The sequence below is a fragment of the Anomalospiza imberbis genome, chromosome 19, assembly GCF_031753505.1.
Source record: "Anomalospiza imberbis isolate Cuckoo-Finch-1a 21T00152 chromosome 19, ASM3175350v1, whole genome shotgun sequence".
Lineage (NCBI taxonomy): Eukaryota > Metazoa > Chordata > Aves > Passeriformes > Viduidae > Anomalospiza > Anomalospiza imberbis.
This window is the reverse complement of record NC_089699.1, coordinates 11,308,768-11,323,923: the sequence shown is the minus strand read 5'-3', so window position 1 is coordinate 11,323,923 and position 15,156 is coordinate 11,308,768. Positions and strand designations below refer to the sequence as shown.

Sequence of the window (15,156 nt, the reverse complement as noted above, 5' to 3'; positions counted from 1 at the left end):
GGAAGACATGGAGCTCCATTCCACTAAATGAGATAGTTGAATCCCACGTGCTTTATTCACAATAAACTATTAATTTTGTCAATTCTGGAATGCCACAGTCTTCCTGAAAAAGCCTTTGCCTCTTGGGAATGCTGTTTAGAGTTGGCCTGCATGAAGCAGTGTATCTCTCAGAAATCAAGATCTCTGTAGATTTTGTGGGACCTCAGCTGTGGTCCCTTCACCCCTCACAGGCAACTGAGAACCTCCTGCTTTGTCTCAGGCTCGCTGGCAAGACCAGATGGTCCTTCCCATGACAGAGTCCTGTTTGCAGGCCCTTTAAAAGGGCACTAAAGCGACCGCGATTTATTAGCTGGCATAAACACACCTGAACATCTGTTTCCACAAGCATGCCCATGGTCACACCAGCACCAGGACTGACAACCCTTTGGCCAAGGCAAGACTAAAATATGGTTCCGGTGAAATTATGGTCTTCTGGGACACCTCCTTGAAGTGTCAGGTCCTCAAATCCAAAGCCTATTTCCTAGTTAGTGCCTACCCTAGAGGGAAAGATTTTCATACCTAAGACCAGTAAAATTTTTACCCTCTGAGCATTCCTTAATCAATCAGATCTGTCTAAAGAAAACTCACTTGACAGAAAGTAACAGCATCATCTGTTCTGTATTTTTTATATCAATGTAGGAAAAATGAGATCAATGAGAAAGGCTATCCCCAACATTAGAGCTTCCTTAGTACATTCTCTCCTAGGAATATCCTGGGACTAAAAGCTGCTTGAGAAACCCACCTGACTCCCACAGGGGTGGTTACTGCCTTTAGCATAGCCTGGAATTGCTTTGATGAAGTATGGCTAGACCAGAGCACAGTGCGAGGAGAAGCAGAGCAGACAGAAGTAGCAGTTGCTGATTCCCAGGAAAGCCTGGGTAGTTATGCATCATTCCTTGCTACACTCCTGTGCTAAACACTGAGGCTTTCATAGAAACTCTGCAGTCACTGGCAAAATTGTCCCTGTTCTCAGTAGGCTTTATGTCCTGTTTGGCTGACTTAGAGTTAAAGATCCATTCCTTTCTAGAGTGTACAGCCAGAAAGCAGGGTAGAGAGGATTTGAGGTACTGGTTTCAAAGGTGTGCAAAAGCATGTCTTTGTCAGCGATGGAGTAAAATGACACAGTCTTCTTCTGTAGCTCCAGGAAAACTCCAACCTTCAGTGGTTTGTCCTTGTGTAATAATGTTTCTTGATCCTTATGCCATGCTGACAGCTGTTTTTTAGGACCCAGCCATTCTACACACCAGGAATGCTCAGTTCTTCCCAATTTGTCCCTTTTACCAATCATTTCATCAGCAACTCCAACAGCCCATCCATCACTGTCCTTAGTAATTACTTCCCAGTAGTGGCACCCAGTGGAGAAGCCCTGTGAACACATGACTTGGCTGATGCAGAATCTTTTGGGAGATGGTTGGTAACTGGTGGGGTGGCTGGAAACCATCACTCTCCTGTTCTGGGCTGTGAGTGCCAAGCGCTCGTGTGCTCTTGTGGGATCAAAAGTCACATCATCTGCCCCTGGAACACAGAAAGGAAAATATTCTCACATGCAGGCAACAAGAAGGCAGGTGTATCCCCGTTCCAGAAAAGAAATAAAACCCAATGATCAAACCATAAACCTGAATCAAAGTTCAAAACTCCTTAACCAAGCACTATCAACTGTATCCTAGGCATACTGAAACATTTAACAGGCACAGCTGTGTAAATATCCATGACAGGCTCATATGCACTCCAGTGGAAAGGTGAAAGTACCCTGCACCCTAAAAGACGGATTTTATTCCTAGCTACAATTTTTTTAAAATTACCTTTTTGTCAATAATAAATGGGATGCTTACCTTCATAAAGCCTACAGTCATCTGTTCACTGGGACAAGCTCTTACATATTTTATCAGCAAAAACATTTGTTTTCTGTGTTAAGCTACAGCTGTAGTAGAGTGTGTTGACTGCAAAAATATTTCTGTCAAAATGATACAGATTTCAAGTAACAACTGGAGTAATTATAGGTTAACAGCAAAGATCAGGGAGGTGCAGTAACTCCTGTACACCAGCTCAGACTCCACAGCCAGCACAAGTTACCACACAGCTTACACAAAGCAGGTCTCTTATCTCTTTTTTATCCTACATCCGCACTCAGGTACAATGTTACATTATGTGTCAGTCACTGATTCATTCCCAGCAACTCCATTGTGTTTCCATGATTCAGTAAACAGCCACATTTCCTGCTGATGTTGGCAAGGTCAGTTTTCTTCAGCAAATGCAGTCTCAGGGTCACCTGGATGTTGCTAAGAGTCCAGCTGGCTTGGATACTTACACTGAGAAAACTGGCTGGAAATGGTTGGTTCAGGACTTTCAGCCGCAGGTTCTGGAGGTGATGAGCTGACACTTGGCTCCTGGTGTAAGTCTGGAGGCTGCACTGAATACAAAAATAAGTGAGGTGTTAAGGCATTTCTTCCAAATGCACATAGGAAGTACTTAAGCTTCTAAAGGAAAACACTCCTTAAATAAACCCAGCTATTTGTTCAAGTGCAAAACAAGGAGTTGCTTTTTTTGATTGTATAAATTACAAAGGACGTGTAGGCAAACATTTTTACCCAAAATTAACAAACAGCCACATGCTGGTGTGGTCAGAAGGGAACTGTCAGAAGAGTGAGATGGGTAAAGCAGTTGGATTATTCTATGCAGATAAAGCAGTTTCTGCCATAAAAAAATTTTACAGCGTTCTTCAGTTTTTTGCTGAGTATCATGTTTCTTGTTTTATTTGCACATGCATTTCATAAGCACAAAGTAATTTTTTACTCTATTTGCTAGATCCACTGCCTTTAAGAAAAAGATTTCAAAATAAGGGAAACTCACCCGGTGGGAGGTGTTGAGCATAATTCTCCAAGACTAAAATTTCCAACTTTCTCTTAAGATCTTCTACAGCACTTTTGACAACATTAAGCTTTTCATCAAGTGTAATTTTATTTATTGTCAAAGGTGAGCCTTCGTACCTCTGCCTCTCACGTAAGTCTCTCTAATAATGACAAAAGGATCAAGGGAAAGATGTAAACAGCAGCAGTTATTTAATCTCGCAGATCAGATTATAATATAAAGCCTGAGTGCAAAAAGAGCAGTGATCTCTCAAAGAATCTTATTCTGTGTATCATAAGTTTCCTTTATAGGACAGTAACCTGAGCAAACCAACCTGAAATATCAAAGAAAATAGCAAAGGATATTCTTATTAAAAAATAAAAAGACTGTGTTTTCCCCAAGAAAACCAAGAATGCAACTATTTTTTCTTTTATATATATATATTACAACTTCTTTAAGTGTTCATATGAATACACAGTTATGCTTTTTTAAACTTCCTTCTTCTTCTAGAACCGAAACCAAAAGTTTGAAAATGTATTAGTGTGAGGAATGGGTAAACCTAGTTTGCCTAAATTTAGCAGATGTGGAAATCTACATCTGAAGTTGCTCTGTTAGTTGGTGTGTACAGTCTGTAGGAGAAAACAGCCTTTTGGAGGCTGGATTAATCTCCTTTGCAGGTGGATATCTCAAGTAGGCCAGATAACACTGAAAGTACCCATTTTTCCTCACTGCCTGTAACGGGACCCTGGATCGGGTGAATTCCAATGCGGGCACCTGTGCCTGCATCCTGGAAGTCCAATTCTGTCTCATGGCACTGCCCCACCCAGTGAGCCCCACTCCAAATTCCCGCTGGTTAACTTGCAACACTTGGCACTGTTGTTTTCAACATCAAAACGGGCTCTAGACAATCTGAAGTGCTTTAACTGCATCTTTTGAGGGCCCTTGATGTGTTTTCCGCAAGAAAACGGTTACAAAATATTTAATAACTCTGTGAGTTTTTAAACTTGCACACCTGTGTGTAAATTCTGGAAAATAAAAAGATCATGAAAGATCTTGACTTTAAATTTGACTGAGGACTGGCTTTCAGCACTGCAGCTCCCACTTCATTCCAGCTCACCAATATCCTTGGAAAAAACCTAGTTCTGAATTCCATTCCCAGCCTGTGCCTCTTTCAGGACTTTTTTTCCTCTGAATTTCTCACTCCAAACTCTCCCTGCTGACAGCAATGTCCATGGATTGGCACCATTGTCTCTATGAGAACGGTGCAGTGGGGACCTCAAAGGTGCTCTGTACGTATGCAGCTATCCCAGACAATGAGCTTGAGTTTCTACTCATATTCTGCCACTTCATTTCATCACTTACAGTTTGGGCTTTGATGTCTGTGAGCTGGTGAATAGTCTCTTCAATTTTCTGTTGAGCAGCTTTTTGCTGTTGTTCAATGAACATCAGTGTGTTTCTCTCCTGTCTTTCAATATATTCCTTCATGCAACAGAAATCTTTAGTAATCTGGCTTTTGATCTGAGATGTATATTCCTGAAAGACAGAAAATATGGAGTTCATTGTGTGGTAAGGAAACATGCATGGAATATGAGAATTACTGTCCCATCCAATGGGTTCTTTGACTGACCCCTGCAGACCAGAAAACGTTAGTCAAAGGAATGAAATATATTTGACACTACCCTGCATTACATGCAATGAGATTTGGAGCATGTTAAGGATCATGACTATTTTATGGCCAGTGGACCCTGCTTAACAACTCAGAAAGTTCAATATTCCCTCTTATGATCTGTAATTTGCATCTAAGTCTAACAGAATAATTCAGGCTACTCCTGGGATAAGCAGAAAAATGCAACAGTGCACAACTCCAGTGGTCTTTGTACCAGTCAAGACACAAAGTAGTACAGCTGATGGCATATATTCATTCTCATCAGTAAAAACAGAATGATGACAGAGAAGAAGGAAAGAAAAAGGCAGATTCCAGCTCTGAGCTGGAAGGCAACCAGGAAGTCAACCACATCTCCAGCCCAGAAAAGTGGAAACAGAAAGTTACTGTAGGTGATGAACGTACAGTGTGTACCTTTGCTTTATTGAAATCTATCCTCAACAAGTGGATGGTCTCTGCAGTTATTTCCTGTTGCTTGGAGCTCTCCCATATCTCTTCCTCCTTTAAAGTGACACAATGGATTATTTACCTATATAAACCTCAGAGAAAGCCTGACTAGGCTAAGCTGCAGGATAATAAAAATTCCCTACATGACTTACATTAGTTAAGCAATGGACTGTTTGAGGAGGTGTCTGAAAGACACAATTCTGAGTAGGAATAATCACAAGTAAGTCAACATCAACTGTCACCAATTAATTACATGTTCAGCTATAACTGTGAGCTTCAATATGCTCTTAGCTTGACGGAAAAAGACACGTGTGTGCTAAAATAATGAAGGTCAACACATCTTTCTCATCTCCTCCTCTGGGAGTCGTTTTAAGCAGAGACCTAGATCATGAATCTTTCCCATTTTGTGCCACGAAGCTGGGTGGAGCTGTAGCACTGACTAATAATGTTAGGTGTCCTTCCAGCAGTCTCCAACACAATGCTGATGCAATAAGTAACACCCAGCACAAAGAAGTCACTTACTACTGTGCATCAGCTGAGTATGTACAGGTATTAGTCCTAATTCAGCTATGCAGCTCTCACTGTGTCAGACACCACCAAGGAGCCCCAGCACTGCTAGCCGAACCCATCTGCTCAACGTGTTACTGTGCCGTGGGATGGAAACGCGGGCTGTCCCGAGGGTGCCGCTGGGTGCTGTCCCAGAATGTCGCGGGCAGGAGTCCCTGGGAGTCGAGGGATGTCACCCCGGGATGTAATCCCGGAACGTCCCGGGGTGTCGCGGAGGAGCCCCAGGATGTCGGGGGGTGAGACTCCCGGGTGTCGGGCAGCCCCGGGCTGCCTCCGGCCGTACCTTCTCCCCACGTCCCCGCCCCGCCGAGCTCAGGTCGTTGCAGGCAGCAGCTCCATAGGCTTCCGGCTCCTCCTGTGTTTCCAAGTTTTCCTTCAGCTCCCGCGGGATGAGGCTGAGCAGCGCGGCCAGCTCGCGGTTGGGCCGCAGGTGCTGCAGCTCGAAGGCGCACCGGCAGAGCGGGCAGGCGGCGCGGGGCCGCCCCGCGCAGTACCGGAGGATGCAGCCCCGGCAGAAGCTGTGGCCGCAGCCCGTGAGCCGCACGGGCTCCGCGAAGAGCTGCAGGCAGCAGGAGCACTGCAGCTCCAGGACGCGCTGCAGCCTCTCGAGCTCGATGACGGCGGCCATGGCCCGGCCCGGAGCGCAGCGGCCGCGCAGTTTCGATTGCCCCGGGCCCCTCCTCCGCTGCCGAGAGCGCCCCGGGCGCGCCGCTGCTGCCCCGCCCTGCTGTGCTCTATTCTGCTCCGCTCCTCGCCCGTGCCTTGGTCGCACGATTTGGAGTGCGGGTGGAAATGGACTTTGACTCAGAACTCTCTAGGGCCTGGCCTTCACTTTCATTGACTGTCCAAAAAAGTCCCCGTTATCTGCACTATTTCATTTCCGCCGTGAATTTCCCGATTTTGTAATAGTGAAAGTTGCTGACATGGCCAGTCTGCTGACCCAGCCGGGAGAGCAGTGGCACGGCACAGCACAGTGCAGACCTTGTCTGACTGAAGTCCAGGCTCCTGGAGGGACCAAACCCTTCTGAGGTCATCCCGAGCTACTCAGGTCATCTCAAAGTAACAATTAACAATGAAGACTGGCATTGTTCCTCGTACAAGTCAAAAGCTGCTCTCTGATGATTTCAGGAGCTGCAGGATTAGGTTGTTTAACAGAATTGCTGAACCACCATGTTAGCTAGAATGAATGGGGCTGTGTGGGGACAGAGCCTGGAACACAGGAAGTTCATGGGAGCATATCAACACATAAAACTGCTGCTCATTGCTCAGAGCTGGACGATGAGCTGGCTGAGAAAGGCAGAATGATGAACCACCTCAAACAATTCCTTTGCACTACTGGGAGAGTGGGGGTGGGGAGAAAGAAGGATTAGTGTCACTAATTCCTGCAAATGTTGGCACTTCTCATTTCTGAAAAAAAGAACTATTTAGAGTATCTCAGGACCAGCTGGCAATTGTCAGCAGGAGGTGGAAGCCTCACCAGAAACTTGGTCTGCAAGACTTCCTCTTGATTTGCAAAATGAAACTATCTGTAAAGAATTAAATGTGTGAATGACTTGCTGCTTGGTAGAACCAGACCTCAGACTTTGTCTTGAGGCATGGAACACTCAGTGCTCTGTGTCAGCCAGTGCAATCTCCATCAGTTCCTGCACACAGTGGTACCTGGTGAGAAGGCTCCCCTCCAACACTGAATATCAGTCCTCATTCATGGAGCATTTGCAAGCAAGTCACTGAAGAAAATACTTTTAAAACTTGTTTCTGCCTTTCAATGTTCAGTTTAATCAAGCTCATTAAGCTTCATCTGTTCCTGGGTACGACAGATTAATGTATGTTCATCCTTTACTCTCAGTGTATTTACTGGGACACCATGTGCAGTTGTACTTTGGGAAAAAAATCATTGGATGTTGGATTTGCCAGTCACATAAATGCCAAACGGTAGACTGTTGAAAGCAAGGAGCCAGAAGAATCTGTATGATTTCATTACAGGAGTGATCCCATTACAGTATCATCTACAACTTAAACTTGGCTTGTTTTTTTATTGTGCCAGAAATGTAGTGCTGTAAGAAACATCATCCCACTCTGTCGAAAACAGCCCTGTCCCTGTGTGGCCAGAAGCTGCAGCTAGGTGGAATGCAGCTGCCTGCCTGCTCCTCCCTGTGGACATCAGGGTTGGGTGATGACTCCGTTCAAGGCCTCCATCCACTCCCTCTGCTTCTTGTCATTCTCACAGATAAACACAAACTCTCTCACTGGCGTGACCAGAGTGATCACTGGTTTCTTCTTCTTCTTCACCCAGACTTTCTGGGGCAAATCATCTCGTACTTCGTATCCCTCATCCCTCCTTCCAATGAAAACCTGGCCCTGTGCAAATGCATCCTGGAAAGAAGGAAGCAGCCAGCCATTAGCCAGCAGACAGTGGAGCTCCAGCAGATACTGCTCTGTCCTTTGACATGGAACAGGATCTGGGGATGCACGGAGGGGAACCGATGACACGGACTGGTGACATCAGCAAGGAACACACAAAGGGGTATTTTGCACTCACAGGCATTCTTAGGAGGAGAAGGCAGGGGTCCCACCTTTACAGAGCTGGTTGGTGGGTGCTCAGAAGGGGCAGGGAAGGACATTCCCATGGCTAAAGCAGTGCTAGGAAGCAGGATACTGGGGCTGTCAACTGGAATATTGTTCATGTTGGCTAAGGTTACAGACACAGAGGCACTAGGGCTGCTGGGGAGGGGGCATGAACACCACAGGCAATAGCAGTTACTTTTAAAAGATCTTTCTCACAGCCACTGTACAGGCCAGAGTTCCCAACCAGCTCAGCTTCAGAGACATCCTTTGGCAAGGGAGATTGGCTCTTGAGGCTGGGCCTGCTCCAGTCTGGCACAGCCACTGGAAAAGGTGGATGAGAACAGACCCTTCCTCCCCACCTGCTTCACGAAGGGGCTGTGGAACAAAGAACATTCCTCTTACCAGTGGATTTTTAAAGTACAGCAGGTTCCTTTCCTGAGAATCCAAGCAGAACCAGCGTACCTTAAAGGCCTCCTTCTGCTGCAAGGAAATGGTAGAAATTCTTTAAAGACTCAAGTCTCAAAGTGGACTTTGGTCTATTCAAATCCCAGGACCACTTAAGTGACTTGGAGCTGGAGTACAGTTTCCTTCATCCCTGCAACTGATAAAAGGACTGCTGTGTGCAGCCCTCAGCTCTCTCTTCTCCCTGGGCTCAAAATATAGATTTATATTCGATGACCATCCTTTGGGCAAGGAAGTAATCCAATTAACAGGAATAAGGAAGTTGCATGAAATGGATTGAAAGCACTGCAGAGAACAACCCCTGAGTGGTAATAGTGAAGAGAGTGAGCAATTAATTTCAACAATCTAATCAGGGAGGTTGTCCCTGGAATTTTGGGTGTACAATACTAGTTGGTTTTTATTAGGTGCTAATTCCATCAGCTACACTTACCTGACCATTCCTGAGCTATTAATTGCTCCAGGCTGAACTGAAGAGGCCTCTTCTAGGACTCAATTCAGTTTAGCAGAATTTAGGCCTCAGGAGAAAAACACAAAATCTTTCATGCTCTGTGCAAGTACCTGCAGAAGAGGTGTTGGAACACTGGCACAAGCTGGGCCAAAACCCAGCATATTCAATATCAGCATTGCACTGCTGAACTTTATAATGGGACTTGGCTCATGGTTCACTCAGAGGAGAGCAAGGCAAGAAGTGGCTGTATTCAAACAAGACCTCAGATCTTTTATCTCCTCCTCCAGCAGTGCACAAAACCCCGCTCTTCTGTTCCAAAAGTATTGGCCCAAACACTTCCCACAATACAACAAACCAAACTATTGGCTTCATTGGAGAGAAACTTGCTCAAGTGACACTTTGCTGCTCTAAGTAGATGTGACATAAGTGCAACTGACTCTAAGTGAAACAGAGAAGTGGGGGGGGGTTAGCACATCATGTTCTGCTGTGGCAGGAGCTGCAATTAGCAGATACACAATCCATGTGCTTTGCACGTCCACTGACAGCTAATCCGCCTTGCTTACTCTTCAAGGATTCTTCTTCACGATCTTATTTTCCACACAAAATAAAACATGGTCCCAAAGAACATGACAGGTTTGAATATGGTGTCTTTTATCAACCCAGGAAGCAGAGAGTCACTGAGCAAATAATTTACAAGTCAGAATCACTGAACTACCAAATATTCTCTATCTAGAATGATCCTGTTTGTGTAATGCCAAGTATGCACTTACTTTTGGTCCTGTTTTCTCCATATATCCTTCTTTGACAAAATTTCTTGTGATCCTGGGTATGAGCTAGGAGAACACAAACACAAAAAATCTGTGTCTGTCCCAGCTGAAACCAGGACAGGCTGTCTCATTCAAGACTGCATTTCTGCTCTGTTTTTGTGAAAGTTAATCGCCATCAATTGTGGCTTTTGGGGTCTGGGATTTTTTTGTCCGCTTGGTAAAGGGAAGTCTGAAGTAAGAAAGAACATAACATTTTTGACAGATTACACTGTATAAGAATCACATGGAGACTTTAAGGCCTTAAATGCTGACCAAGTTTATGCATGCTATTCAGTGTGGCCTTTCCTTCTACCTCTTCTGTCCATTCCCTGGACCCATATGCTGCTTTTTAAGCATCCGACTGTCAGAAGAAGTGAGAAAATGTTTTCCCATGCTCTATCTGGCTAGACAGTTTCAAGCCCTATTCAGTTCTCACCTCAGGCTCAGGGACATTTGGGAAGGTTGTTCTGAGATAATGGTAACGTGCTGCCCGAATAGCATTGAACCACTCAACAATCTCCTGGGAAAACAGCAAACACAGACATGAAGATCATCAAAGGAAGAGCACTGCTTCTCCAAAATGCCCTTCTCCTTCCTGGTGGCCTCTTTGTAAAGAGGTACTTTCTTCCCATGGGGCAGAGAAAGTCAGTAATTTGTCCCAGACACCTGAAAAACATTGACCCTTGAAAATAATGCCCCTCCTGGGAGGTCCAAGACATTCTCAGCATGGACAGTCACCCAAGCCTGTATACACAGGCTTTTTCAGTTGATTCAGTTATGGGTTGTTTAAAAACCTCTGTACCTGGAAAGAGACAAGAACTCTGTTGAAGGAAGAAACAGGAATCTCAACAACATCTATAGAGATACTTAAAAAAATTATCATTACTGGCTTGGAAATAATGTAAAACAATATTCTCTATGTGTGTCAAAAATTTAACCATGAAATTGTGTAAAACCACAAGGCAGTTACCTTACAGAGATTTACATCCATGCACCACTTAAGACTGTCCTAAAGGTAAAGTTGAATATATGCCCCAACAGAAAAGGAGCAAGATGCTACAGTTATCAAATTCTGCAACTTCCTATATTCTTTGAGTCTTTATGATGCCAAATAAAACCAGATCTTGCAGACACAGTAACTCTTCCAAAATACAGATCCAACATCTAAGCATCTTGCTTATTCCCGATTGCAATTATATTCACCTTTCCACTTTCGTGATAGACAAAAAGGTTCCTTGTTTGACCATCTGTGATGTATGTGATCTGCAGCCCATGACTGTGTCCTATTTTCTCCACCTGGAACATGGCATTCAGAGTCTCAACGCTGATAATGGCTTTTGGACCTTTTGACTGTGAATGAAAAGCATCACTGTATTAAAGTGCTCTCAGGGAATGTACTGCAGGACAGACCAGCTGTATGAGACCTAGACCCCTACTGAACAGAAAGCAGACATCCTAAAATATCTGAATATTGGATATACCTGAAACATAAAGCCTTAACTACTTGCAACATAAAACCACTTACAAAGATTCCTTCACAAATGCTGGGTCACTACTAAAGAGGGCTGGGTCTGCATTGCAAGGGATAGGTCTAATTCCAGTCTCTGAGTTAGAGAACAGTTAGCTACAGTCTCTCACAGAAAGGAGTTGTGTTGAGGACCCTGCAGCAGGGGCTGCTGAGAGGATATTTTGGTAGAGGTAACAACTGCCAGCAGATCTCTTCTTTGTCTTGCTATTCAACTGCCAGTACCCATTTCCTTTGTTCACTAAGCAAAAGGAGGCTACAGGGTTGAGATAAGGGATGAGAAAAATAACTAAATCCAAATTTACCCAATATACCATATATGTTAAGGGAGAAACGTGCACTCTAAGCACAGCCTGGCCACAAAACTAGAAACAAAGCTACTTGTGCTGGGTTTTGCCCACAAAGAGCATGGTCTGAGGGTGGGTGTTGACCTGCTACCCATGGCCAGCTCTGGCTAACTCACTTCTTTGCTGTAGTACTTCATCACCCCTTCCCTGGCTGACAGGAAAAATTGCCTCTTCTGGAACTGTCTGCGTCCCTTCCCGAGCTTCCAGAGGCATCCTTCACGGCTGCCTGCAAACCAGACAGAGAAGTGTCAGAGAAGGGTGGCATAAGGGCAGGATTATTTAGCTGAGGGTGATGTAGCACAGTTTCAAGCCTCTTCTCCATCTGAGAATTTTCCCCTCATGAAAAAACAAGTGGAAGAAATAGAGAACTGTAAGATCTGAATATACCCTTGCACTTGTGTAAGCGCCTTTTCTTAGGAGTTTCTTCTCAAAGCTAGATTCAAAGCAGCGACTACACATCCAGCAGTTCAAATGTGACAAGCCAGCCTTAGAGATCTCCAAAGCTGCCAACAGAACATTGTGCTGTTGGCCTTGAGGCTGAGACCTCCCTGACAAACCTTTTACCTGCAGAACAGGGATCGTGGCAGACTCCAGTGTCAAGAAATTCCCCACGCTCATATTTAGCTCTAATCCACTGCTGTCTTAAAACCCTGGAAGAGGAAAACAGATAAAGCTGATCTGTCTCTACTCTAGTTCAGCAGCCAGCCAGGGAGACCTGAAAAGGAAGCAAATGTAAAGGTCTGCAGCAGTGAATACGCCATCAACTTACAGGCAGTCATGGGACTTGGGGATGTAATAGTACGGAGGGACCTTTGCCTCATATTCAGCTTTGGCCCAGAGATTCCCGCGATTCCTCATAAACTGAAATACAAAATAAATTACAGTTAGGTGTGCAACTGCAAATCAACAGCATGTCATGAACATAGAATGAGACTGCACTTTTTGCTGAGTCTTGGCATAACTCTCAGTGTGTATTTAGATACAGTTATAAATTCCCTTTGGCATTATAGTTTGCTGGTGTTAGGTGGATGCACCTTTTTCAGTATTTACAGTTCTGAACCATGTGTGAAGGAATGCAAACTGTGGTTCCTGATGAAAAGAACAAAAGAAAATTAGGAGAAAATTTATTTATGATCTCCCCACTCCTTCCTCTCCTCCCAGATATTAACTGTGATTGCATTATTAACACAATTCAACTGGATGATGAGAGGTTGAACCAATATTTAAGAAGAGTATGTTGCTTTCTTAATTGACCCTACTACCGGGAAATATTTGTGGGTTTCTAAGCCACAGGGAGAAGTTACTGTGTATCTAAAAATACACAGCACAAACCGTTAGGAACATGGTCACCTATCAGTGACCTATCAGTGTAATTTGATTGAGCAGGTCATAAAAAACACCCCTTAAGTTACCCATGCAGTTGACTTGGCTCTGTGCGGCTGTGTTGCACTGTCCTTGGTGGGTGGCACGGGAATTACATGGCAGATAAGGTTAGGAAATGTGAAGAATTACTGCTTTTTCCTCTGTACCTCTATTAAATTGCTCTCCCAGAAATCAAGCCGAAGGGATTTGACTCTGCTGATTTCAGGAAGATTGCGATGAATTCCAGAGCAATTCAAACAAATAAATATTCCAAGTTTGTAAGAAGCCCACTCTGGATCTAGATAAAAACACAAAGAATCAATTAACACACAGGAAAAGGCACAGCCACTGGCAAGGGTAAAAACCCACATCTGATGCCCAGCCTAGGCTTCACACCTAGTAAATACCTCGAGTCCCACCCCACTGTTAACGCCTGTCACTTCACTGTGTGGAGGGGAGCAATGCCTGCTTTCCCCAGTGAACGGCCTGGCCCCTGCGTTTGTACATTCTTTAACTGCCTATTTGCTTTAAAATTAAGGTGGCTGTGCAGGCAGGTGGTGGTGATGGAAAGCGCAGGTAATTATTAGTTCTGCATGAGAAGTTGCTGTTGCTGAATTAACAGTGGAAGGAAGGCGCCGACAGTTGAGCACTATGAAGAGTACAACGGAGCACAACCACCTACAGCGAGGACTCTGTCCGCTGCCCCTGTCTGCTCCTGCTCTTGCCTGCTGCTACATCCCCTGAAGCAGCTTTGACAGGTGCATCCGTATAGGCATGGAGTGTTCTGGCAAGGCCATTTCCTTGGATTGCGCCATCGCCCACTTCTCCCTATCACGCTAAATAGAAGCAACTTGACGCCTTCTTCAGCTCCTGCTGGCTCCCGCCTGACCCACCCGAACGGGCACTGGCGCCAGCGCGGCGCGGGGGCTCCGCCGGGTTTTCCATGCTTTTCTCTGCCCCAGCCCTTGCGCAGAAACATTCCCCGAGCTGAAAATCCACCCCACGCACCCTCCTCCTCCTGCAGCCTCATGCCCCGTCCACAAAAAACCCAGGGAAGCGCCTGGTGCTGAGGTCGTTTCCCGCTCCCTGCTGCGGTCCCCTGGCCCCGCGGGGCTCCCCGAGAGCCGTGTCCCGGAGCGGGCAGCGCCGCGGGACCGGCCCGCAGCCGCCCTGCGGGACACGGAGCGAGGTGGCGGCCGGTGCCCCGCACGGACCGAGCGGACACAGCTGCGGACCGGGACGGCCAGCGCGCACACCGCGCCGCAGCCCGAGGGGGCGGCCGGTGCCCCGCACGGACCGAGCGGACACAGCTGCGGACCGGGACGGCCAGCGCGCACACCGCGCCGCAGCCCGAGGGGGCGGCCGGTGCCCCGCACGGCCGCTGTCCGCTCGGGAGCGGTCCGGGGGCGCAGGGGCGCTGCCCGGCGGAGCCGCCTCACCTGGGTCCCCGCAGTCGGCGCAGCGATCGTTACCGGTCCCGGCCGCCCTCTGCAGCTCCAGCAGCAGCGCCTTGTTGTGGTCGTAGTCCATCGCCCCCGGTGCCCGGCGCGGAGTCTGCGGGAGGCTCGGCCCAGCCGGGAAATGAGGAACCGGAGCGGCCCCGGCGCCGGGGACGCCCCGTCCCCTCCCGTGTCCCCGGGCGCTTCCTCCTGCGGGCGGTTCGGGGCGCGCGGCCCCCCGGCCCGGCCCGGCCCGCGGGCACCCGCCCAGCGCCCCCGTCTGTCCCCGGCAGCTTCCCCGCAACGAGTCCCAAGTTCCTGCGCTGGCAGTTCATTACTAGGACGAGTCTGTGTCCAGGAGGGCTCGTCCGCACACCTCCGGGTTTGCCCCAGCCCCACCTCTCTCTAGAAGTGATTTTACAAAGCTTGCTGGGGAACAGAATGGCAGTCGCGCCCCAGACATCGACCGAAAAAGCACCGGTACCGCCGGGGCAGGTGAGTCCCGCTCTCCCAGCGCAGCTCTGTCCCGCTGTGGGTGCTCAGTACAGGCTCTGAGGGAGCTCGGTGACACCAAGCGCTGCCAGAAAAACTCTGCCCACATAGCTCAACACAGGGACAATACACCATTTCAACCCTACT

At 46.9% G+C, this 15,156-nt stretch overlaps 2 protein-coding genes across 7 annotated transcripts; both read right to left on the bottom strand.

Annotated features, from left to right (window-relative positions):
• Positions 1 to 145: 145 nt before the first annotated feature.
• RNF135 (ring finger protein 135) lies at positions 146 to 6,206 on the bottom strand. 2 transcript variants are annotated; one of them, XM_068209699.1, is made up of 6 exons: positions 5,847 to 6,206; positions 4,964 to 5,050; positions 4,249 to 4,419; positions 2,890 to 3,049; positions 2,348 to 2,449; positions 146 to 1,554 (listed from the first exon to the last, which is right to left on the bottom strand). In XM_068209699.1, exons 1-6 carry the CDS (start codon positions 6,189 to 6,191, stop codon positions 1,019 to 1,021), a joined length of 1,401 nt encoding a protein of 466 aa, XP_068065800.1. In that variant the 5' UTR covers positions 6,192 to 6,206; the 3' UTR covers positions 146 to 1,018. The 2 variants fall into 2 exon arrangements, with proteins under 2 accessions (XP_068065800.1, XP_068065801.1); XM_068209700.1 differs by lacking the exon at positions 4,964 to 5,050.
• Positions 6,207 to 7,576: 1,370 nt separating this feature from the next.
• ADAP2 (ArfGAP with dual PH domains 2) lies at positions 7,577 to 14,686 on the bottom strand. 5 transcript variants are annotated; one of them, XM_068209701.1, is made up of 10 exons: positions 14,518 to 14,681; positions 13,246 to 13,376; positions 12,486 to 12,577; positions 12,281 to 12,366; positions 11,833 to 11,942; positions 11,048 to 11,194; positions 10,281 to 10,364; positions 9,809 to 9,871; positions 8,531 to 8,608; positions 7,577 to 7,936 (listed from the first exon to the last, which is right to left on the bottom strand). In XM_068209701.1, exons 1-10 carry the CDS (start codon positions 14,606 to 14,608, stop codon positions 7,724 to 7,726), a joined length of 1,095 nt encoding a protein of 364 aa, XP_068065802.1. In that variant the 5' UTR covers positions 14,609 to 14,681; the 3' UTR covers positions 7,577 to 7,723. The 5 variants fall into 5 exon arrangements, with proteins under 5 accessions (XP_068065802.1, XP_068065804.1, XP_068065805.1 ...); XM_068209703.1 differs by having other exon boundaries at positions 14,551 to 14,680; XM_068209704.1 differs by lacking the exon at positions 14,518 to 14,681 and adding an exon at positions 14,078 to 14,123.
• Between the last annotated feature and the right edge of the window lie 470 nt (positions 14,687 to 15,156).